Source organism: Pseudophryne corroboree, chromosome 5 (assembly GCF_028390025.1).
Source record: "Pseudophryne corroboree isolate aPseCor3 chromosome 5, aPseCor3.hap2, whole genome shotgun sequence".
In the NCBI taxonomy this organism is placed as follows: domain Eukaryota; kingdom Metazoa; phylum Chordata; class Amphibia; order Anura; family Myobatrachidae; genus Pseudophryne; species Pseudophryne corroboree.
Genome location: NC_086448.1, coordinates 106,552,100 through 106,578,199, shown reverse-complemented (window position 1 = coordinate 106,578,199; position 26,100 = coordinate 106,552,100). Strand labels below are relative to the sequence as shown.

The following is a 26,100-nucleotide window of genomic DNA, read 5'->3' as shown; positions in this document are numbered from 1 at the left end:
GATAGATAGATAGATCGATCCATATATAGTATGGCCTTAGTACAGATTAATTTTCTACATAGTTCCCATACTTGTCTAGGCATTTGTTCCTATGTTAAACCAAGGCATCTACCCCGGCATAGAAGAAATCACTGACAAGCGCCTGAACGAGGACACGATGACTTGCTGAACATCACCGTCTGTTGCGAATCGCCTTCCACCCAGGCTGCTGATGTGCCCTTTAGAGGCAGAAATCTGATCATGCTACACACCTCAATGTTTACAGAATGTTTCCGCCAGCGCCGCCATCTTACGGTCTGACAACGGACAGTATAACTGATAGGAGGCGTAGTCTAATGGCCATGAGGGGCTGTAAATTAGACCATAACACACGTGAGAGGTCTTTTTACCAGACTTATTGAACCACCCTCGTATTATGGGTGCAAGGTGTGTGGTGCACATGGGCCTCTGGGTCAATGGGGGGCCCACACTCATAACTATACTTACCTCTCCGGAATCCCACTTTGGACAGCGGAATCTACAGTGCTGCCAGAGACGAGGGGGTCCACACGGAGCCTGCACGCAGACCCTCTCCTCTCTTAAACTGCCCCTGATTTTTTCTCTACATACTATATAATACCCATATAATAAAAATATATTCATTCACCTATTCTACCAGTAGGGATCTTTGTAGCAGCAGAAATGCACTCGCCTCAGCTAAGAAATAATAACGTTGTCACCAAACACAGAAAACTATTCACCACATAAATGGCAAATACCCCTTTCACATAGCAAAAATAACCAGGTATTGACCTGGCATATTGCCAGGCCGACACGGGTCAGTGTGCAATGTGAAAGGGGCCTTGGAGAATTCACGGGTCACCTGACCTGGTAATCCAGCCCGAGTAATAAGAAGGGTTATTCCCGGGTTGAATCCAGGTCAGTGGCAGCGTAAACGGGATCCCGGGTCGATGTGACTCAGGAACTGTTTACTACATAGGGACAGGTGGCGCGGAGATGAGCTCATCTCCCAGCGCCGCCCCTGCTGCCGGCTCCGCCCTCCGCTGCTATGGCAACCGGCCCAGCATATTGCCGGGTCGGGAAGCCAGCGCTGAGGCTCCAGTGCCGGATCCCACTCGGGAAGGACACGTTTCCAATTCCCTGGTGGGTTCCGGCATTGGAGATGTACACACACACCTGAAAAATGAACTGGCTGTTTAGAGCAGACACATTTCCATTATGTATTCACAATGCCTTTTACCCACACAATCTGAGACACCGGACATGCTACAGTCTTATACTGTACATTAAATACCACATTATATTTGTAGAATGCGGTTCCTAGAAAGCGTACCATACCAGGTATGAACAAACCATTACACTTATCAGATTCTCCGAAGCACTAAAAATGGAAATATAACACAGCACCAAGAGGCAGCAACTGTAAGACGTTCTTAATGCTAAGGGGCTGATTTAGGAAGGATCGTTATAGTTTATAATGCCACATATCGCAGTTATAGGACATTATTTTCCCGACCCATGTCTTAATTCACTCTTTAGCCCTCATTCTGGAACGCTATTACTAATAAAAGTGCGATTTTTTGCAATCTAAATTGCAAAGAATCGCACAGGTCGTTGCCGCCCAGAAATGGAAACAACACCCACTGCAGTTTTGCATATGCATCGCAATTTATATGTAAAATAGGAAACATTGAAAGGGTAAATTCAATCTACACCAAGCCAGAATATCCACAAATCTGAACATGTTGCATGCAAGTGATCGCAAATGAGGTCAGAAACCCGGCCGCCAAACGGCCATGACATGTCTGCGTTTTTTGCCACCACTCCCACAAAACGCCATGTTACCACCAATAAATGATCTCTTTCTGTCAATCAATGTGCGATTGCATTGTTTTAAAATTGTGAATGCACTGCTAACGCAATAAGGCTCTGACGCATGCGCAACTCATACGCAGTGCATTCGCAGTCTTTCGATAATCATCCAAACTGTGAAAACTGTAAACTGCGATCTCAGCAGAATTAGGCCATTTGTTGGCCATTTGTTTGGCTCTTATTACCTAATACACGTGCAAGTATAGTCATGCAGAGAGAAATCCAAAGATAGCAAAATGCAATGCCATATAAAGAAAGATGGTGCTAACTAAAGTGCGCAAACTCCTAAAAGCTAAGCTTCCATGATCTTGATTAATTAGGCTTTTTCTCAGTCCCCGTAGAAAGCTCTTGGGAATGCACTTGCAATTGAAAATGGAAAGAGGGCCATAGAGTATATAGCTCTGATATCTGCTCCGGTTTCATCATAATTAATAGCTTTCATACTGTACATAAATATTGGGGCAATGCTCTACAAATGGAATATTTGCTGAGAATTTACTGTAAAACTGCTTTAATATAAAAGCCCCTAATTCCCAAATCATCTTTTATCATTTGCGGATGGGAATTGAATACAAAAAAAAAAGTTTTCTAGTAATGGTTTCTAATGTACTGGGGATACGAGTGAGCCCATAACAGTTGTGATTTTGCCCAGTAAAGCTAGATTACAGTTTAACAGCACAGATCATTTTCTGTACCTCCTGAGCCATTTAGCTCACCGCACGTCCCTGGTAGATACTATTAGTCATGCAATAATATACACTGATAATAAACTCTTGGTGCCATCTCACACATGCTGATTGAAAGCTAGTCTGGTACAGGATATGGGTCTGGGGCTAATCATCTGGTGGAGGCAAAGTTACCACGGAGGACACTTACAGGAAAACAACTGAATGGATCTCCTTCCCCTTATGTAACAAAAGATTATCTCAGCTTCCATCTGCGTCTGATTAACTGATATTGTTTCAGTCTTTCAAAAGTTGAAGAAAGTTACCATTAGTAGGGAGAGAATGGGGAGAGGGATCACTATAAGGCAAAAAAAAAATAAAAAAAAAATTGATTGACAGATATTAAATCGAATTATAAAGGTTTTTAAATAGTAAAAGTCTATGGGAGGGTTACCAATTAGGTCCGTTTTTTTTTTTTTTGCCTAGGTGAAAAAAACATGACTTTTCACTATTTTTAGGGTGCATGGGGATTCGCCCTACTTAATAGCAGGACAGTTTTTTCGCCTAAGTGAAAAATTCAGCAGAAGCAAAAAACATGTGGATCGGCGAGTCCACATATTTTCTCACCTGCGTTGGTGAAAACGCATGTTGTTTTCACCGATTTTGAGGCATTTTTCAGCAATGCCTTTTCATAAAAAAAAAGGTGAAAAGGAATTGGTGAAAATACCTTAAAAACAGGTGAAAATGGGCTGTAATTGAATAGGCTGGGGAGCGAATTCAACAGCTCCGAGATTACTGGAGCAAATTGCATACCTCCTATGAAAGCCCATATATATGCATGGGCATTCGGTATCTGGATCATAGGTCGACAGTCAAAAGGTCAACAGTCAAAAGGTAGACACCATATGAACAACATAGACAAAAGAAAAACAGGTTCAATTTGTCGACATGGTAATAGTCGACACAACATATGATCGGCATGACTTTTTTGGGGGGATGGTTTCCAACTTTTTCATACTTGACCATCCACGTGGAATACGATACAGAACGGTAACCTGCTTTGAGGCACCTTGCCCGGGAACACAATACTCTATTTGTGGTTTCATGTGCTGAAATTTACAATTTGACACTCAAAAATCAAAAACTTATGTCAACATTTTCATGTGTCAACCATTTCCACGTCGACCTTTTCATTGTGTCAAACTTTTTCACATGTCGACCTTGTGCATGTCGGCCATTTTAGGTTGAACTAGACACTGTCCACCTTTTGCACCACATCCCACGCATCGGATCCTTTATAAGGGAAACTTGGGGCAACGAGCCTAATTCAGAGGTGTACACAATGCCGACACTGGACACAGCAGAGCAAGTTTTTACACATGTCCATATGGTCCGTCTTATGGGCCTGTTATGGAAGTGCTGCAGGCCAAGGGCGTAGCTACCATAGCTGCAGGGAGTGCAGCTGCTATGGGGCCCAGAGCTAAGAGGGGCCCATCTTCCCTGTCAAAGTTACATGTGTTATATACATTTTTCGCCATTGGGTGGTACGTAGGGGTCCTTTCAAACTTTTTCCTTGGGGCCTGCAATATATCTAGGTATGCCCCTGGACCTGCTCATTGTAGTGTGGTATAAAATGAACTGGAGGGCATTTTAATGTTATATAATATGAAGCAGGGCACTGTAATGAGGTAATGAACGGGGAGCACTATATATCATAATACGAATTGAGGGTACTGTGCGGCAATATGTGACATAGGGTGAACTTAAGCACTACTACGATTTATAAAAGAAACTAGGGCACTACTATGGGGCATAACATTAAATAAGGCTCTACTATGGTTCAGAAAATGAACTAGGGCACTGTTATAGGGCATACAATGAACAACTGCTGTGGAGAAGTGTCTCTCTAGAAGCATTGGGATGGGGGCCCCTTCAAAATGTTGCTATGGGGCCCACAAAGTTCTGGCTATACCCGTGCTGCAGGCATGTGGTGTGGGTGAAAGTGGTTGTGTACACAGATGGTCAGCCACACAGAGGGCCAAACATGGACAGAAAAACTGTATCTGGCTAAAGAAGCACCAGCGTGTATGGACGCTGAAAGTGAGTATCTCCATCCTTGCACCTTCAGACGTACGCTTGTACACCAGTATATGTCCACTTCTGAATCAGGACCCAGGTTTTTTATGGGTAACAGTTATTTCCATGCCTAAGAAACTCCCAAATGTTTTAGCGTTGCTCCTCACAGTGACCATAGGAGACACTAGGGGTTCCGGTGACATTATTCCTGAATAACTATAAGTATACATTTTTTTCCAATTCTGGTTTCAAAACTCTTTATGTAATAAACAGAATCCTGTTATTAATCTTAACCCATTCCCTGCTGAGAGTACTACTCAGAGGAGGTTAACTGATTTAAAGATGTAACAACAGGGTCTGTGACATCAACATTAAAGCTGAATCGGCGGAGACTGTCTTAGCCCCTGGAGCGACTTTTCAGAGCACGTCAATGGGCCTTATTCAGACCAGGTCTGAACTGCGCATGTGCTGCAGTGCGTCGGCGCATGCCAGACAGCCGATGGCCATCTCAGCCTTGCGATCACCTCCTCTGCCTGATTGACAGGCAGAGGCGGTCGCTGGGCAGGAGGGGGCGCGCCGTAGGCGCTTGGCCACCGTTTTGGGGGCACAGTCCGGGAAACGCAGGCATGCCCGGACCGTGCGGGGGCGGGCAGCAGTGGCTGCGTGACATCACACGCAGCCGATTCGACCCGCACAGTGATGGGTAGCTCCCTGACAGCGCGCAGGAGCTGCGCTGGTGGGGAGCTACTCCTCAAGCATAAAAGCATCGCCACTGTGCGATGCTTTTGTACTTGTGCAAGGGGGGGGGAGGGTAGAGCCAGACATGTGGGGCGGACTAGCGCTGTGCTGGGCGTCCCCCCGCACGTCGGAGTAACTGATCGTAGCCGTGCAGCTATGATCAGGTCTGAATTAGGCCCTATGTCCAATCCTCCATCCAGCACCCACATAACCCCATCTATCCACAGGAATGGGTTGAGTATTTAACTTTAATAATCAATGCTCTCCAAATCATCTTCCTTGACAATAATAAAATAAATGTCCCTGAGGTTTGGTCCAGAGGCTTTTCTCTATCTGATTACTACTTAGGCTCTGTACATGCAGACATCTGCTTGGAATTGCAGCAATTTATCATCATAGTAATAAACTGATAAAACCAAAGCTCCCAGCTCCAGCCTCCCGGCCAGTGTGCCGCACAGCGCAGACGATACTTGGGCACTGGATGGTTTTAATAACTGGATACAGTTATATCACCAAAATACTTTGTGAAATGCTGTAATACCACTTCTATTTGTTTACATGTTGCAACATCTAATAGCAGCTGTAATCCTCTGCAATTTACATAACATTACTGGAAAGAAAGTTCTGAAAGTGCATTGTACTCACCTCATCTGATTCCTCGCTCCCATAGACGTACATTTGTGGAGTCCCCTAAGCTTATAGACTAATAACCAGCATTTCCATGAAGCCAAAGACAAAGAGTTCTTGTTGTTAGAACATTCTTGCTCCTACAGCTGGAATACAGAGATGCCTCTTTCTCACGCTCCGCTTTCTGTACAAATAAATACTGGGGATATAGAGATTTATATATATACGTGAGGCAGAGAAGTAGTCAGAGCAGTGCAACAGGCTGCCCTGCGCTCAGTGTCCAGGGAACACAGACAGCAGCATAGCTTGGGATGTGCATATCCGTTACTGGGAGATGGGAGGCTTTACTTAGGGAAATAAAGCAGGGTTCTGGTAAATGAAGATGTCACATGGTGCAGAGAGAATGCAGCTCATTGGCTGGCCACATACTATTGCAACTTTCATACACTGCTTAAAAGTCTCTTTATCTGGTGATGACAGCTGTGGTGATTAACAATCACTATGTAGCAAAGCTACTGAAATGTTCATGCATTCTTCAGGGCTTAGTATATTGTTCTAGCCATTCCTGATACAATAACCTTAACGTGTAACTATTTCCATAGGTTTTATGGAACTTCTTACTTACGGGTAAAAAAAACAAAACAAGACAGATCTCTTGCACCAGGTATAGGCTACACCGAGAGTGAGGATAGATGATTTATCAGGCGTATGGATAGGGGCAGTGCGATTGCACAGATGTACAACTCTGCATACAGGGCCTGATTCAGACATGGACACAAATCCAATTGTTTGTTTACATCTACGATGGTTATTGATCTGTGCCTGTGCAGATCAGTGGATGAGAAGACGGTCACAGTGCCCCTTAAGACCCAGCATGATTGAGATGCTGCAGTCGATTGGGGGCAGATATGGCAATGGTGAGCGTTTTACAAAATGGGGGCGTGTCAGTCCCATTTTGTAGGATCTGCGTCTTTTGATGCAGATTTCCTGGTCTCTACTGCGTGGATTACCCTGGCATTTACTCAGATGTCCAATGCTCTTGCCAGTAGCGGATCTTGCCACGGGCAAGCAGGACTTTTGCCCGGGGTGCCGCCTTCCGGAGGGCGCCGCACCAGGGCAAGATCCGCTGCTGCTGTGCCCCCCGCTGCCGCTGGCCGCTGTGAAGGGAAACTAGAGTTTCCCTTCGTGGAGAGGTCCTTTACTGTGCGGTGCGCGATGACATCATTGCGCACCGCACAGCAAAGGTCCTCTCCAAGAAGGGAACTAGACGCTACGCGTCTAGTTTCTCTTCGCTGACGTCATCGCGCACCGCATATTAAAGGACCTCTCCACGAAGGGCTTCACAGCGGCCAGCGGCGGGCACATTTCAGAGCGCTACAGTAGTCTGTACAGGGGGCGTAAATGACCACACACCCTGTACGAAGCCACGCCCCCCATTGCCGCCCGGGGCGCGCAAAGTCCCAGAACCGGCCCTGGTTTTTGCAGAAGACCCGTTGGTGCGTCTTCTGATGCAGATTTCCTAGTCTCTGCTGCGTGGTTACCCTGACTGTTACTCAGATGTCCTCGCAGAAGACCTGATGATGCATCTTCGGTTGCAGCAGTGGATCAGCGAAGCCGGTAGGAGGCGTCTATTTATGCAACACACCTCCAGCAGCATTACCATATTTCTGCAGAGCAGCTGCATCCAAAGATGCAGCTGCTGTACCAACTGCGTCTAACCCTGAATCAGCCACACAGTCAGAAATCCACATTAATAACTGAGCACTGCAGCTGACTAGCATGTGACCCAGAATCAGCTTAATTATATCCTCTCCGGCAGAGATCTAGCAACCAACCGCCATGACAGGAACGAAAGATATAGCAGAGGATGGCACAAACATACTTTTCTTTTATAAGGGATTGCAATATCGAAATAAACAAATGTGTTTAAAATTATTCAATTAGATCTATGGTGGTCATTCCGAGTTGTTTGTTCGTTGACGTTTTTCGCAACGGAGCGATTAGGTGGAAAATGCGCATGCGCATGGTACGCAGCGCGCATGCGTTCAGTAATTTAACACAAAACTTTGGAGATTTGCACAAGCTCGAGCAACGTTTTTTCATCGCTCGAGTGATCGTCGTGTGATTGACAGGAAGTGGGTGTTTCTGGGTGGTAACTGAGCGTTTTCAGGGAGTGTGCTAAAAAACGCAGGCGTGCCAGGTAAAAACGCAGGAGTGGCTGGAGAAACGGGGGAGTGGCTGGCCAAACGCAGGGCGTGTTTGTGACGTCAAACCTGCAACTAAACTGACTGAAGTGATCGCAATCTATGAGTAGGTCTGGAGCTACTTAGAAACTTCAGGGAATTATTTAGTAGCAGTTCTGCTAACCTTCGTTCGCACTTCTGCTAAGCTAAGAGACACTCCCAGAGGGCGGCGGCCTAGCGTTTGCAATGCTGCTAAAAGCAGCTAGCGAGCGAACAACTCGGAATGACCACCTATGTTCATTCCAGTGAAGTAAAAGCCCTTCTTTTCATAGCAAAGGGCTTTGTAGTTAATTTTAGTGCATCCAAACTATACTGATTGCCCTATATCAGTAATAGACCTGATACACCGGGCCGCAGAGCTGGCCCTCTATCCGTTAAAAAGACCACACATTACCCTTAATTTATATATATAATGCAAAAGCATTCACTGGCTGACACATCACTAATTCTCTTACTTGCTGATATATTAGGAAGGTGAAATACAATATACTGTAGGTATTCTGCAGGTGGGAAATAGGAAAATTACTCAATTAGAACTTTAATAAACCTCCCCTTTGGGAATTAACAGGGGGTTGAAATAATGATGTCACTACCGATGCGTGGCTTGCGTTGTGTGAACAATAACGCCCAAACGGACAATTGGATCAAAATTTGGATTGCTCCTCCAGTGTGCAGAATTTAATAAACTACAAAAATAATCCTGTCACTTTTTACCGTATCTGCTACGGGTGCTCCTCGGGTAATGCCAAGAACTATGGATTAATATTTACTTACATTAGGACGTCTCAAATTTACATCTCTATAAAGTTACCACATTTCTGACACTCATTTATATTTACAACCGTGAAAATCAGAATGGGTAGAACAGCTCGTTTCATTAATAAATTAAAACAACACACTTAATCATAGGAAGAAACCTATCTGGAATAATATCCGAAGTAGCCGGCATGTTAAGGAAGTGTCACAAACAATAACAAACTTGAAACTTAAGCAGAAGGAGATTGGGGACACAGGTGAAGGCTCGTATGCGGCTCTGGGGACGCCTGTTGCCCATCACTGCTCTATATTATAGGAGCTAACATTTTATATTGATAGGGGGTTATCATGATATATGCCCACCTGCCATAAACACGGGTATGTGCTGCAGCAGCACAAATACTGTGGACATGCAAGCATGCCGAGAGATTGCTCTATGCTCTATATCAGCGGTGGCCAACCTGTGGCACTTGAGCCGCATGTGGCTCTTTCTTTATTCAAATGTGGCTCCCAACACTCTAAATCATGTGACCACAACAGATACAGAAACCGCTGCACTCCAGCCAGATACACAGCAGCACTACAGGGACTGAAAACTGAAGGAGTCAGATACTACAGGTGAGACACCAACAAGCAAACAGAGGACACATTAGGTACTACTGCAATGGCATGAGTTGATGGGTGGGCTGTAGTGATACATGAGGGTGTGGTAGAGTGACACATGGCAGAGCTGGCTGGAGAGACACAGGAGGGTCCTGGCAGGAGTGACGCGGGAGGGTGCTGGAAGTTGTGACACATGGGAGAGCTGACTGGATTGATATAGGAGGGTGGTAGCAGTAGTGACACATGGGAGACCTGGCTGGAGTGACACAGCAGGGTCTTGGCAGTAGTGACACATGGGAGAGCTGGCTGGAGTGACACAGGGGAGCTGGCTGGAGTGACACGGGGGAGCTGGCTGGAGTGACACGGGGGAGCTGGCTGGAGTGACATAGGAGGGTGCTAGCAGGAGTGACACATGGGGCAGCTGGCTGGAGTGTCAGGAGGGTGTTGGCTGGAGTGTCACATGGGGGAGCTGAAGTTTATTATGTGAATCTGGCTTTTTCAATTATTTTATGTGAAAGTGGCTTTATCAATGGATCTGGCTTTAAAAAATGTATTTTATGGCGTTCTGGCTTTTTCAATGTATTTTATACCAGGGGTGTGGTCTAGCAGGCACAAGGCCACATTCCACTTTTGCCATCGGCTCGATGTTGGCTCTTTGACATACCTAACAAGGTTTTTTGGCTCTTTGTCACTGACTGGTTGGCCACCCCTGCTCTATATGATATCCATTAAGAGTACCGTTGCTTTGCTTAACCATTTAGGTCTTTCAATATATGAACCAAATAAATAGCAGCAGCTGGGATATCCGCACTACTGTCTATGAGGAAACTGAGTAAATGGTTTTGGGACAGTGCACCAATTGTCTCCAAAAGTTGTAATTTGCAAAGGTTCCCTGCAACACTACATTAGAGGCCCAGTGCTCTACAGCATGGGTGTGGGTTATTAGATCTACACTAAAAAGGTCTACAGTCAATAGGTCTACCACTAATGGTAGACATGCATTAAGTCGACAGGGTCAAAAGGTCGACAGAGTCAAAAGGTCGACAGAATATGTATACAGTAGGAAAGGTTGACAGGGTCAAAAGGTCTACATGGTCAAAATGTCAACACAAAAAAAACGGTAGTCACTTTTTTTGGGGGAGGGGGGGGGGGGCTTTTTTGTCACTTTTCTGCCACTAACAAGCAAATTAGTGTACTGCGTCCCCTCGCATGGCTTGCGAGCTTCGGGCAAGGTGCCTCGCTCCGCTACTGCTGCACCCGGCACAGGTTACTATTCTCAATCGAAGTCCACGTGGATGACAAAGTATGAAAAAGTTGAAAATAAATAAAATGGTGTCTACTATATGTGTGTCGACCATTGGCATGTCGACCTTTAGACCCTGTCGACCTTTTACATGTCAACCTTTTGACCCTGTCAACCTAATGCGTGTCTACCATTAGTGAGAGACCTATTGACTGTAGACCTTTTTAGTGTAGATTTATATTCCGGTTACCCTACATCAGAGGTTCCCAAACTGTTTTGAATCACGGCGCCCTAGAGCATCAGACTTTTTTTCACGGCACCCCTAGGCCAAAAGTCTCGTATTGAGATATTTAGAAAGAGATATTAAATTAAATAAATTGCGTTTATATGCCATCCTTACGTTGTTTGGTGAGGGACAGGATTTGCTTCTGATTGTCCCCATATTTTATGATTAGCAGCCACCAACCTTGGTTTTGCCTATTACAGTAACAATAAATAATTTTAATTGGTCCTGGACCACCAATCCAAGGCACCCCTGCAAGTGTGCTGGGGCACCCCAGGGTGCCACGGCACACAGTTTGAGAACCACTGCCCTACAGCACATATTGAAAAACTGCACATGACCTCATCTGGCCCTGGGGTACACAAGTGTTTGCAAAGACGCACAGAAAAGCTACTGTTGTTTTTGTGGAAACGGAGCGTTGCCGGCCCCCCTCCCCCAGCCCGCGAACGCCTCTGCCTGATTGACAGGCTGAAGCGTTCACATTTTCTGCGGGCGCCCGTAGAAATTGCAGCCGCATGCGCAGGACGGGCGCTGCGCATGCACTCGCATCCTTTTTGTAATTTTTGCCGTTGGATCGCTTACTGTGCTCCAGCCTGAATCAGACCCAAAAGTAAATAATAGGAAGGAAAAAAGGGTCGGAAAAAAATGCACATTTTTAAAACTCATCTTTATATGTTTCTTTTTAAGACTAAAGAAAGAAACACATAAAAGAAAGCCTGTGTGCCTGAGGCCAAAGGTTGAACGATTTTTCCTCTATAGGGAGTACGATAGTTATAGGACCTCCTACAATAAGTTCTATTTGCAGCACAATGTAGAACTCTCTTGTAGCGGCCCATTTATCATTTCATATTTGAGGCTTATTCCATAAAACGCATGTTTTCGTGGTGTAACCGGAAATATTTTGTGTCACATATATGTATTACTGAGGGACTTCAGCAGATATTCCTGACTGCAGCCGCTACCCCATAGGTCTGTATGGGGGAAGGGATGCTGCCATATTTACCAAGCTCCCAAAGCATTATTGCGCTTGGCCCCCACAGATATTGCTAATGCTATATGAAGATGGCATTAGCCCATTATAGCCTATGGGATATATTTCACATAGTTAGCTAGCATAAGCAATAGCTGCTATGCATGCGGGGACAGCGGGACCGCACATGTGCAGGCAGAGGCATCGCTAGGCAATGTCGTCCGTCGGCTGTCAGCCATGCAGCGGCGCATGGCTGACATGAGAGCGGCAAAACAAGTGCTGGAGGCCACCAATGATAAAATATGTGGATAAACAGAAACAACCCTGTCCACCAGCACATAACTGATCCTAATGATGACAGGTAAGCACAATTTACTCACTTTAATCATTTTTGCTGAATGTCTGAATAAGAAACTTTGGCCTAGACGTACTGTGCAAACAAGTCTGATACTCTAGGGCACCATGTTTCAAGGAAGTTTGGGAACCACTGGGCTATGCACTGCCTAATGTAAATATCATATATTAGAAGTCACCCCCGCTGTAAAAGCATGTAAGATGACTGCTTTCATACAGGGCATGGATCCCCAAAGTCATTTTTTATATCTACAATCAATTATAAATAAAAAAAAAAACTATTATAGAAAAAAAGTGATTCGCTGGTGCTTCTGGTTGACACCATCATAGTCTGTGGTTGCACCTGTACCCAGAGGAGATATGTCTCCAGGTAGCTGTATCTGCCTTCAGGCCTACCTAAGTCACAGTTATGAGAACACGCTACTGGCGAATCTATAATGGGTGCAGTGTGTGCGGTGCACACGGACCCCTGAATCCAGAGGGGGCCCACACCGCACACGCTGCACCCATTTTTTGAATACTTAGCCCTCCGGAGTCCCACGCCGACGTCAGCAGTGCTATGGAATTACTGTGAAAATGGCAGGTATTTTCACGGAGTTCTGCCCTTGTGCAGTAGAGATATCACTGGGAAAATGGCCGCCATGCCATTTTCCCGATTATCTGCGCATGTGCAGTAGTGTCTGAGTTCTCTAGTGCTCAGACTCTCCAGTGCTGTCGGCAGAGCAGGGGGTGCCAAAAGGAGGAGGCTGGACACGGGCCGACCTCCGGGATCCTGACCGCATCCCCCAAAACCATGTCTGCCTCCATGTCAGTAGTTGAAGGCTTCACATTTTTTGCTGCTGTAAAAACCAGAGACACTTAACACCCATACACGGATATAAATCCATATCCCAGCCGCCTGTAACCTTTATGACCTTTAGCTTTTAACTTGGCTCAATGTGTCTTAAAACGTAATTACACTAAAACAAACTAAGTAGCTTAAGGTTATTCAATTAATTAATCAATACTCTTTTGCTATGAAGAATCAAAGGTAAACTCAATGTCCTGAGCAGAGACCTTGTTCTAAGCTGATCTGTTTTTATGCTGCCCAATGGGACACAGACACTTATCTCAGTAAATGTCTCAGTTCTGTAATCCTGTACAGTGCAACTGATCTTATCCTGTAAACGTGTAATATCTTATTATTATATACTGTTTAAAAATATTATTATCATTATTATTTCTAGGGCACCAAAAGAGGTCTGAGGCTCCGCACAAAGTAACAAATAGAAACATTCAGTAACAGGATTCACAATGGGGGTCATTCCGAGGTGATCGTAGCTGTGCTAAATTTAGCACAGCTACGATCATTCACACTGACATGCGGGGGGACGCCCAGCACAGGGCTAGTCCGCCCCGCATGTCAGTGCCGCCCCTTCCCCGCAGAAGTGCAAAGGCATCGCACAGCGGTGATGCCTTTGCTCTTCAAGAGTAGCTCCCGGCCAGCGCAGCTTTAGCATGCTGGCCGGGAGCTACTCATCGCTCCCCGGCCTGCAGCGGCCGCGCGTGACGTCACGCAGCCGCTGTGGCCCGTCCCCCGTTTGGTATGGCCACGCCAGCGTTGGCCGGACCGCTCCCACGAAACGGTGGCCAAACGCCGCCGTTCCGCCCCCTCCCGCCCATCGACCGCCTCTGCCTGTCAATCAGGCAGAGGCGATCGCAGCCCTGATACGGCCTTCAACCGTCTGACATGCGCCGGCGCACTACGGTAGAGACCGTTCGCTCGGCTGCGACAAACAGCAGCAAGCGAACAGGTCAGAATGACCACCAATATTTCTTCACTGGCGCTATTGTAATACCAACCACAAGGGACTTAAATAGCCCTACAGGACAGGTAGCCTTCTCCCTCACTATGTTGCTGGACTATAATGTTTTGTCCAGTGGTGTTTTAGTAACAACCTCCCAAAAAAGCAAGGAATTTTATACCTGTTGTACAACAATGTTGCATACCTTCTAACTTTCTTCATGTCCAAAGCAGCTCCTTTGTGCACACCTGATATGATGGGGCATGGCCTCTTCAGTAATGTCATGCCCGCCCAGTGCTATGGGAGCTGCTGGCAGTGCCGTAACTAGACATTTTAGTGCTGTGTGCAAGAAACATGGGGAATGGACGTGGCCACAAAAATAAGAATTTACTTACCGATAATTCTATTTCTCGGAGTCCGTAGTGGATGCTGGGGTTCCTGAAAGGACCATGGGGAATAGCGGCTCCGCAGGAGACAGGGCACAAAAAGTAAAGCTTTTCCATATCAGGTGGTGTGCACTGGCTCCTCCCCCTATGACCCTCCTCCAGACTCCAGTTAGGTACTGTGCCCGGACGAGCGTACACAATAAGGGAGGATTTTGAATCCCGGGTAAGACTCATACCAGCCACACCAATCACACCGTACAACTTGTGATCTAAACCCAGTTAACAGTATGATAACAGAGGAACCTCTGAAAGATGGCTCCCTAAACAATAACCCGAATTAGTTAACAATAACTATGTACAAGTATTGCAGATAATCCGCACTTGGGATGGGCGCCCAGCATCCACTACGGACTCCGAGAAATAGAATTATCGGTAAGTAAATTCTTATTTTCTCTATCGTCCTAGTGGATGCTGGGGTTCCTGAAAGGACCATGGGGATTATACCAAAGCTCCCAAACGGGCGGGAGAGTGCGGATGACTCTGCAGCACCGAATGAGAGAACTCCAGGTCCTCTTTTGCCAGGGTATCAAATTTGTAGAATTTTACAAACGTGTTCTCCCCTGACCACGTAGCTGCTCGGCAGAGTTGTAATGCCGAGACCCCTCGGGCAGCCGCCCAAGATGAGCCCACCTTCCTTGTGGAATGGGCCTTAACAGATTTAGGCTGTGGCAGGCCTGCCACAGAATGTGCAAGTTGAATTGTGTTACAAATCCAACGAGCAATCGACTGCTTAGAAGCAGGCGCACCCAACTTGTTGGGTGCATACAGTATAAACAGCGAGTCAGATTTTCTGACTCCAGCCGTCCTTGAAATGTATATTTTTAAAGCTCTGACAACGTCCAACAACTTGGAGTCCTCCAAGTCGCTTGTAGCCGCAGGCACTACAATAGGCTGGTTCAGGTGAAACGCTGATACCACCTTAGGGAGAAAATGCGGACGCGTCCGCAGCTCTGCCCTATCCGAATGGAAAATTAAATAAGGGCTTTTATAAGATAAAGCCGCCAGTTCAGATACTCTCCTGGCGGAAGCCAGGGCCAGTAACATAGTCACTTTCCATGTGAGATATTTCAAATCCACATTTTTTAGTGGTTCAAACCAATGGGATTTGAGGAAATCTAAAACTACATTTAGATCCCACGGTGCCACCGGAGGCACCACAGGAGGCTGTATATGCAGTACTCCTTTGACAAAAGTCTGGACCTCAGGGACTGAGGCCAATTCTTTTTGGAAGAATATTGACAGGGCCGAAATTTGAACCTTAATAGATCCCAATTTGAGACCCATAGACAATCCTGATTGCAGGAAATGTAGGAAACGACCCAGTTGAAATTCCTCCGTCGGAGCACTCCGATCCTCGCACCACGCAACATATTTCCGCCAAATGCGGTGATAATGCTTCGCGGTGACTTCCTTTCTTGCCTTAATCAAGGTAGGAATGACTTCTTCTGGAATGCCTTTTCCTTTTAGGATCTGGCGTTCAACCGCCATGCCGTCAAACGCAGCCGCGGTAAGTCTTGAAAGAGGCAGGGACCCTGTTGAAGCAGGTCCCTTCTCAGAGGTAGAGGCCACGGATCGTCCGTGACCATCTCTTGAAGTTCCGGGTACCAAGACCTTCTTGGCCAATCCGGAGCCACTAGTATCGTTCTTACTCCGCTTTGCCGTATGATTCTCAATACCTTTGGTATGAGAGGCAGAGGAGGAAACACATACACCGACTGGTACACCCAAGGTGTTACCAGCGCGTCCACAGCTATTGCCTGCAGATCTCTTGACCTGGCGCAATACCTGTCCAGTTTTTTGTTGAGGCGAGACGCCATCATGTCCACCATTGGTCTTTCCCAACGGTTTATTAGCATGTGGAAAACTTCTGGATGAAGTCCCCCACTCTCCCGGGTGAAGATCGTGTCTGCTGAGGAAGTCTGCTTCCCAGTTGTCCACGCCCGGGATGAACACTGCTGACAGTGCTATCACGTGATTCTCCGCCCAGCGAAGGATCCTGGCAGCTTCTGCCATTGCACTCCTGCTTCTTGTGCCGCCCTGTCTGTTTACATGGGCGACTGCCGTGATGTTGTCCGACTGGATCAACACCGGTCTTCCTTGAAGCAGAGGTTCCGCCTGGCTTAGAGCATTGTAGATTGCTCTTGGTTCCAGAATGTTTATGTGAAGAGACTTTTCCAGGCTCGACCACACTCCCTGGAAGTTTCTTCCTTGTGTGACTGCTCCCCAGCCTCTCAGGCTGGCGTCCGTGGTCACCAGGATCCAATCCTGTATGCCGAATCTGCGGCCCTCCAATAGATGAGCCCTCTGCAACCACCACAGAAGAGATACCCTTGTCCTTGGAGACAGGGTTATCCGCAGGTGCATCTGAAGATGCGACCCTGACCATTTGTCCAACAGATCCCTTTGGAAAATTCTTGCATGGAATCTGCCGAATGGAATTGCTTCGTAAGAAGCCACCATTTTTCCCAGGACTCTTGTGCATTGATGTACAGACACCTTTCCTGGTTTTAGGAGGTTCCTGACCAGGTCGGATAACTCCTTGGCTTTTTCCTCGGGAAGAAAAACCTTTTTCTGAACCGTGTCCAGAATCATCCCTAGGAACAGCAGACGAGTTGTCGGCATTAATTGGGATTTTGGAATATTCAGAATCCATCCGTGCTGCTTTAGCACCTCTTGAGATAGTGCTAATCCCATCTCTAGCTGTTCTCTGGACCTTGCCCTTATTAGGAGATCGTCCAAGTATGGGATAATTAATACGCCTTTTCTTCGAAGAAGAATCATCATCTCGGCCATTACCTTTGTAAAGACCCGAGGTGCCGTGGACAAACCAAACGGCAGCGTCTGAAACTGATAGTGACAGTTTTGTACAACGAACCTGAGGTACCCCTGGTGTGAGGGGTAAATTTCTTCCAGGTTCGCTATCACTGCTCTGAGTGACTCCATCTTGAACTTGAACTTCTTTATGTACAGGTTCAAGGACTTCAGATTTAGAATAGGCCTTACCGAGCCATCCGGCTTCGGTACCACAAATAGAGTGGAATAATACCCCTTCCCTTGTTGTAGAAGAGGTACCTTGACTATCACCTGCTGAGAGTACAGCTTGTGAATGGCTTCCAAAACCGTCTCCCTTTCGGAGGGGGACGTTGGTAAAGCAGACTTCAGGAAACGGCGAGGTGGATCTGTCTCTAATTCCAACCTGTACCCCTGAGATATTATCTGCAGGATCCAGGGATCTACCTGCGAGTGAGCCCACTGCGCGCTGTAATTTTTGAGACGACCGCCCACCGTCCCCGAGTCCGCTTGAGAAGCCCCAGCGTCATGCTGAGGCTTTTGTAGAAGCCGGGGAGGGCTTCTGTTCCTGGGAAGGAGCTGCCTGTTGCTGTCTCTTCCCTCGACCTCTGCCTCGTGGCAGATATGAATAGCCCTTTGCTCTCTTATTTTTAAAGGAACGAAAGGGCTGCGGTTGAAAAGTCGGTGCCTTTTTCTGTTGGGGAGTGACTTGAGGTAGAAAGGTGGATTTCCCGGCTGTAGCCGTGGCCACCAAATCTGATAGACCGACTCCAAATAACTCCTCCCCTTTATACGGCAAAACTTCCATATGCCGTTTTGAATCCGCATCGCCTGTCCACTGTCGCGTCCATAAAGCTCTTCTGGCCGAAATGGACATAGCACTTACCCGTGATGCCAGTGTGCAGATATCCCTCTGTGCATCACGCATATAAAGAAATGCATCCTTTATTTGTTCTAACGACAGTAAAATATTGTCCCTGTCCAGGGTATCAATATTTTCAATCAGGGACTCTGACCAAACTACCCCAGCACTGCACATCCAGGCAGTCGCTATAGCTGGTCGTAGTATAACACCTGCATGTGTGTATATACTTTTTTGGATATTTTCCATCCTCCTATCTGATGGATCTTTAAGTGCGGCCGTCTCAGGAGAGGGTAACGCCACTTGTTTAGATAAGCGTGTTAGCGCCTTGTCCACCCTAGGAGGTGTTTCCCAGCGCTCCCTAACCTCTGGCGGGAAAGGGTATAATGCCAATAATTTCTTTGAAATTATCAGCTTTTTATCAGGGGCAACCCACGCTTCATCACACATGTCATTTAATTCTTCTGATTCAGGAAAAACTATAGGTAGTTTTTTCACACCCCACATAATACCCTGTTTAGTGGTACCTGTAGTATCAGCTAAATGTAACGCCTCCTTCATTGCCAAAATCATATAACGTGTGGCCCTACTGGAAAATACGGTTGATTCGTCACCGTCACCACTGGAATCAGTGCCTGTGTCTGGGTCTGTGTCGACCGACTGAGGCAAAGGGCGTTTCACAGCCCCTGACGGTGTTTGAGGCGCCTGGACAGGCACTAATTGATTGTCCGGCCGCCTCATGTCGTCAAACGACTGCTTAAGCGAGTTGACGCTATCCCGTAATTCCACAAATAAAGGCATCCATTCTGGTGTCGACCCCCTAGGAGGTGACATCCCCATATTTGGCAATTGCTCCGCCTCCACACCAATATCGTCCTCATACATGTCGACACACACGTACCGACACACAGCAGACACACAGGGAATGCTCTACACGAAGACAGGACCCACTAGCCCTTTGGGGAGACAGAGGGAGAGTCTGCCAGCACACACCAAAAAAGCGCTATATATGACAGGGATAGCCTTATAATAAGTGCTCCCTTATAGCTGCTTTATATATATCAAAATATTGCCATTAAATTTGCCCCCCCTCTCTGTTTTACCCTGTTTCTGTAGTGCAGTGCAGGGGAGAGACCTGGGAGCCGTCCTGACCAGCGGAGCTGTGAGAGGAAATGGCGCCGTGTGCTGAGGAGATAGGCCCCGCCCCTTTTTCGGCGGGCTCGTCTCCCGCTATTTTGTGAATCCAGGCAGGGGTTAAATATCTCCATATAGCCTCTGGGGGCTATATGTGAGGTATTTTTAGCCTTTTAATAGGTTTTCATTTGCCTCCCAGGGCGCCCCCCCCCAGCGCCCTGCACCCTCAGTGACTGCGTGTGAAGTGTGCTGAGAGGAAAATGGCGCACAGCTGCAGTGCTGTGCGCTACCTTTAGAAGACTGCAGGAGTCTTCAGCCGCCGATTCTGGACCTCTTCTTACTTCAGCATCTGCAAGGGGGCCGGCGGCGCGGCTCCGGTGACCATCCAGGCTGTACCTGTGATCGTCCCTCTGGAGCTGATGTCCAGTAGCCAAGAAGCCAATCCATCCTGCACGCAGGTGAGTTCACTTCTTCTCCCCTCTGTCCCTCGTTGCAGTGATCCTGTTGCCAGCAGGAATCACTGTAAAATAAAAAACCTAAGCTAAACTTTCTCTAAGCAGCTCTTTATGAGAGCCACCTAGAATTGCACCCTTCTCGGCCGGGCACAAAAATCTAACTGGAGTCTGGAGGAGGGTCATAGGGGGAGGAGCCAGTGCACACCACCTGATATGGAAAAGCTTTACTTTTTGTGCCCTGTCTCCTGCGGAGCCGCTATTCCCCATGGTCCTTTCAGGAACCCCAGCATCCACTAGGACGATAGAGAAATAATACCAATTCATATTACGCTGCACAGTAGTCTCTATTATTCAAATTATACCGCACAGTAGCGTCACATACACACATTACTCCAAATAGAGCCCATTTACACATTACACCAGGTAGAACCTCTGTCAAACATTACGGTAGGTAGAGCCTCATTTTACGCATTACTCAAGTTAGACCCCCTATGACACATTATGACAGGTAGAATCCCTTTTACACATTACGGCAGGTAGCGTCTCCTTTTACACAGTACGGCAGGCAGAGCCCCCTTTTACACAGTACGGCAGACAGAGCCCCCTTCTACACAGTACGGCAGGCAGAGTCCCCTTTTACATAGTACGGCAGGCAGAGCCCCTTTCTACACAGTATGGCAGATAGAGCCCCCTTTTACACAGTATGGCAGGCAGAGCCCCCTTTTACACAGTACGGCAGGCAGAGACCCCTTCTACACTGTACGTCAGGCATAGCCCCCTTTTACACAGTATGGCAGGCAGAGCCCCCTTTTACACAGTACGGCAGGCAGAGCCCCCTTTTACACAGTACGGCAGGTAGAGGCACCTTTTACACAGTATGGCAGGCAGAGTCCCCTTTTACACAATACGGCAGGTGGAGCCCTCTTTTACACTGTACGGCAGGTAGAGCCCTCTTTTACACAGTACGACAGGCAGAGTCCCCTTTTACACAATACAGCAGGTAGAGTCCCCTTTTACACAGTATGTCAGGCAGAGCCCCCATTTACACATCTCCTATAAGTAACAGTACAGGGTGTGCAGACAAGTTTTGTACTGGTGCATAGAGGGGATATCCAGAACACATCACCCATCCAACCACCTATATCTGCAGTGGGGCAGGGGGGAGTATGGGCAGGCTCCATGAGTACAGAGAGGGCTTGGAAGGCTCCATAATCACTGCTTTCCCCACAGTCGCAGCTGGTACCTGGAGAAGCATGGCTGGCATACCACTGGAAGCGCATGGGAAGCGGTGCTGATATACTGGGAATGATGCAGCCCGAAGTCCCAGGAAAGCTGGAATGCTGTACAGTCCTCCTACTCCTCCTTGTGTCACACTCATCTCTCGCTGCTGCTGGCGTCTCATGCGGGCCCTCTCCTGGACATTTGCAGCGCTCCTGATCAGGTGCCCCATTTCTCTTGACTAATTTGTCCACCTGCACCAAAAGAGCTTTACCACTTCCCACACACCGTGCGAATCCCCGACTCTGCGCACCAGTTTTTTTACCAACGCAGCCGCCTCTTACAGATGTGCTGCCCTGCTCACAGCACGACAGGCACAGTGGTGGGCAGCCCTGGGGTCCTCTCTACACTACGTCTGCGACCCCTTCACTGTCTGGCTGCTGCAGGAAGTTGCCGGACCCTGGCGCTTTCTGTTGGCTGACGATCCATGCACTTGCGTAGTTAGTCTAAAGGGAGAACCGGGCCAGTGTGCAGCCCAGCCCCATGTGTGTGCCAGCGGATGCGCCCTCAGTGCAGATGTGCTGTGTGCAATGCACCGCTGGTACACACCTAGTTACGGCCCTGGCTGCTGGGCATGCCACAAGTTCCTCACTCCAGTGAATAGTACTGGAATAATGTCGACAGTTAACATGTCAACATTTACAATGTTGACTAGCATATCATTTCTACATCGTCATTATGTCAGCATTGTGAATGTCATCACTAAGATTTAGGTTTAGCATAGGCTGCGAGTAGGGTTAGGTTTAAGGTACGGTTAGGGCTTTCATAGTAGTTAAACAGTATGTTGACATAACATGTGTTGACAGTCTGAATGTTGACATTTAGGCCATATCAACATTCTGTACCACATGCCACTTTGGGACACCAATAACGACTGTACAACTGTTTTGGGCAGGCCCATATATAATTAGCAGTCCTGTATCTATTATATGCATACCTGCCAATATTCCTGATTCATGGGGCATCATGACTGACTTTTGGCATCCAAAAATGATTCTCTCAGATGCAGAGGACGTTTTCCACAAAATAGTTGTGGTATCACAGGAACAGGAACATGGCTTGGTAGACTGGGTGCAAGTCATACTATATACTAATTTTCCAATTGGGAATACTGGCAGGTATGTATATCAGCAAATTAGGCATATCCCTAGGGCAACAATAAACTATTTTCAATAGTTAAGTTACGGTGTATTCATGACCCTAATCATTAACTTGCTCATGCAAAACCCAGTGTAGACATGCCACATTCAGGGGACCGATGTTCCCCTGAGCATGCAGGTGCATTGTGGGATGGCTACATTGTCCTCTCATATTGGGTTGCTAAAATATCAGACAGGTGACAACTCTACTGAGGCACACTGTTCCATTGTGTTTCATGCACACTTTGTACTTTCTTCTTTAGTGATGTCATTGGGTCCTGCACCACTGATAGGCTGCTTTCTCATTCAGGGGGAGATGTACTAAGCCTTGAAAAGTGATAAATCTTATGGTGATAAAGTACCAGCCAATAAGCTCCTTACTGGCATGGTACAGGTAGGGTTTGAAAAATGACAGAAGCTGGTTGGTTGGCACTTATCAACGTGAAACTGATCACTTTTTAAGGCTTAGTACATCTGGCCCTAAACGTAGAAAATGGCTTCCTCCACTATGTATATGCAACACGCAAACTTTATCTTCACAGATATCTAAATACAGATATGTACACAAAGCAAATATCAAACACTACTCAGGATCTTCAAAAACATATCCACTTATTAATTTACCTAAAGCAAGGGACAACTAAAATAATAAAATGAATCTTTTGCCATAGATGGGTTCCGAATTCTCACTGAAGAGCAAGCTCAAGCCGTGTGGGGCCACTATCGGGTGTCCAAAAATACAGGGCAGTACTTTCAAATTCCCCTTCGGTATTACCAAAGGGAGATGAAGCCGAGACTGTGTCTGTCCACAGATGAATTTCTAAATAAAGCATTTCAGTCCTTCATTTACCATCTGCGTTAGATAGCTGCCCATATTATAACCTGTATATACTTCCTAACAGAAACTATCCATGTCTAGAAATAGTTTTGAAATTAAGTATGCAAAACACATTTACATTGAAAGAAATAAGCCACATGAGACATGCACTGCACGTGTTTGGCATTCCAAGCAGCTGCTATTTTATAACACATTCTGTTCCACTCTACGCCCTGTTTTCAACCTGTGCCTCATTCTAGAGCATCTCAGCCTGGAAATATAATCACGTTTATGCCTAGCAGAGCTGCGTTGAATAGGCGATGGAGACAGAGGGAGAGGGGTCATGCCAGCAGCTCATAAAGCGCTGGGCATGCCCCCTTAGTGATGGGAAAGGGGCATGGCCTGCTATAAGCCACACATCCTTTTCATAGGCCATGCCCCCTTTCCGGGCGCGCACTACGCGCATGCAGTACTCGCTGGTCCCTCTTTCCTTGACTCATATGTTGGGAGGTATGAACACAGTGGCAGTGTTATTGTAACTATACAAGTGGCATACAGATGGTGTGTAACAGTGAATTGCGAAAAAGATCATTTACAGTGAATTGCTAAAATGATAATTTAAGCATTGTGGGGGGGGGGGGGGGGAGAAACGTGGGGTGGAGGCATATTACAATGTGCATACCTCCCAACATGTCCCATTCCAGGCGGGACAAAATGCCCTCTACCTGGACTTCCCTCTTAATATATGATTGGTGTCACCTGTGTTGAACTATTTAATTGATAAGAAAGGTGTTTCAACACAGGTGATTGCAATCACAAATTAAGAAAGAAGTCCAGATAGAGAGCATTTTGTTCCTTCTGGAATGGGTCATATTGGGAGGTATAGATTGTGTATATTAAATTTAAACCAATTTAAACCAATGGTATAAATTAGATTTAAACTAATAGTGTAATATAATACCTGAATACTGTTTATAGCTCCACCTAACTGAGAGACAACTATTTTATAACGTTTTTGTGTAGTGAAACAAAGACAACTTAACCAACCTCAAAATAACAAAATAAATAATTTATCTTGCAAAAATAGTGTTTTAATTACCTTCCGGTAAATCCTTTTCTCGTAGTCCATAGAGGATACTGGGATTCCATTTAGTACCATGGGGTATAGATGGGTGCACTAGGAGCCATGGGCACTTTAAGAATTTGAGTGTGGGCTGGCTCCTCCCTATATGCCCCTCCTGCCAGACTCAATCTAGGAAACTGTGGGGGTCATTCAGAGTTGTTCGCTCGCAAGCTGCTTTTAGCAGCTTTGCACACGCTAAGCCACCGCCCTCTGGGAGTGAATCTTAGCTTATCAAAATTGCGAACGAAAGATTAGCAGAATTGCGAATAGACACTTCTTAGCAGTTTCTGAGTAGCTCCAGACTTACTCGCCATCTGCGATCAGTTCAGTCAGTTTCGTTCCTGGTTTGACGTCACAAACACACCCAGCGTTCGCCCAGACACTCCTCCGTTTCTCCAGCCACTCACGCGTTTTTCCCAGAAACGGTAGCATTTTTTCACACACACCCATAAAACGGCCAGTTTCCGCCCAGAAACACCCACTTCCTGTCAATCACATTACGATCACCAGAACGAAGAAAAAACCTTGTAATGCCGTGAGTAAAATTCCTAACTGCATAGCAAATTTACTTGGCGCAGTCGCACTGCGGACATTGCGCATGCGCATTAGCGACTAATCGCTCCTTTGCGAGAAAAAATTAACGAGCGAACAACTCGGAATGACCCCCTGTGACCGAGGACGGACATACTTTGAGTGAAGGATAGATAAAGATAGTGGCAAGATTCCGAAACCAGCACACACAAAACAGAGGAAAGCTATGCTAATCCAACTTTAAAAGGAACAGCAACAGCTGAACCAACAATACTTAACCAAGTAACAGTGCAGGCAGAACGAAGCCCGGGGCGGGCGCCCAGTATTCTCTACGGACTACGAGAAAAGGATTTACCGGTAGGTAATTAAAATTCTATTTTCTCTTGCGTCCTAGAGGATACTGGGGATCCATTTAGTACCATGGGGATGTACCAAAGCTTCCAAACCGGGTGGGAGAGTGCTGAGGTTCCTGCAAAACTGATTGACCAAACTGAAGGTCCTCAGAGGCCAAAGTATCGAACTTGTAGAACTTAGCAAACGTGTTCGAACCAGACCAAGTAGCCGCTCAGCAGAGCTGTAAAGCCGAGACACCCCGTCGGGCAGCCGCCCACGAAGAACCCACCGACCTAGTAGAGTGGGCCTGTACAGATTTTGGAACCGGCAAATCTGCCGTGGAATAAGCATGCTAGATAGTGAACCTGATCCAGCGTGCAATTGTCTGCTTTGAAGCAGGACACCCAATTTTATTGGGATCATAGAGAACGAACAGCGAGTCGGATTTCCTGTGACGAGCTGTCCTCTTTACGTATACCTTCAAAGCCCTCACCACATCCAAAGACTTTGAAGTAGCGGAAGTGTCGGTGATAACTGGAACCACAATAGGTTGGTTGATGTGAAACGCAGACACCACTTTCGGAAGAAATTGCTGACGAGTTCTGAGTTCAGCTCTGTCCTCATGGAAAATTAAATAGGGGCTCTTGTGACACAAAGCCCCCAGCTCCGACACACGTCTTGCTGAAGCCAAGGCCAACAGTGTGACGGTTTTCCACGTAAGATATTTTACGTCCACCTCCTGTAACGGTTCAAACCAGTCCAATTGGAGTAACTGCAGCAAGAATTTAGATCCGAAGGTACCGTGGGAGGCACAAAGGGAGGTTGGATGCGTAAAACACCTATCAAAAACGTCTGGACCTCAGGGAGAGAAGCCAATTGTTTTTGAAAGAAAATGGACAAGGCTGAAATCTGAACTTGTATGGAGCCCAGACATAGGCCCACATCCACACCTGCCTGCAGAAAAAGCAGGAAACGTTC

The 26,100-nt window shown here is 46.7% G+C and overlaps 1 protein-coding gene across 4 annotated transcripts in view; it reads right to left on the bottom strand.

Annotated features, from left to right (window-relative positions):
- CACNB2 (calcium voltage-gated channel auxiliary subunit beta 2) overlaps nucleotides 1-26,100 on the bottom strand; it is a 570,712-nt gene that overhangs the window by 203,647 nt on the left and 340,965 nt on the right. Inside the window, exon 1 of one of the 4 annotated variants that reach the window (XM_063921547.1) lies at nucleotides 5,997-6,305. The exons of the other annotated variants lie outside the window; for them this stretch is intronic. Within the exon in view, the coding sequence (XP_063777617.1) occupies nucleotides 5,997-6,029 (33 nt within the window). The 5' untranslated portion in view covers nucleotides 6,030-6,305. Of the gene's footprint in view, nucleotides 1-5,996; nucleotides 6,306-26,100 lie in introns of those variants that run through there. 4 annotated transcript variants of the gene reach the window in all.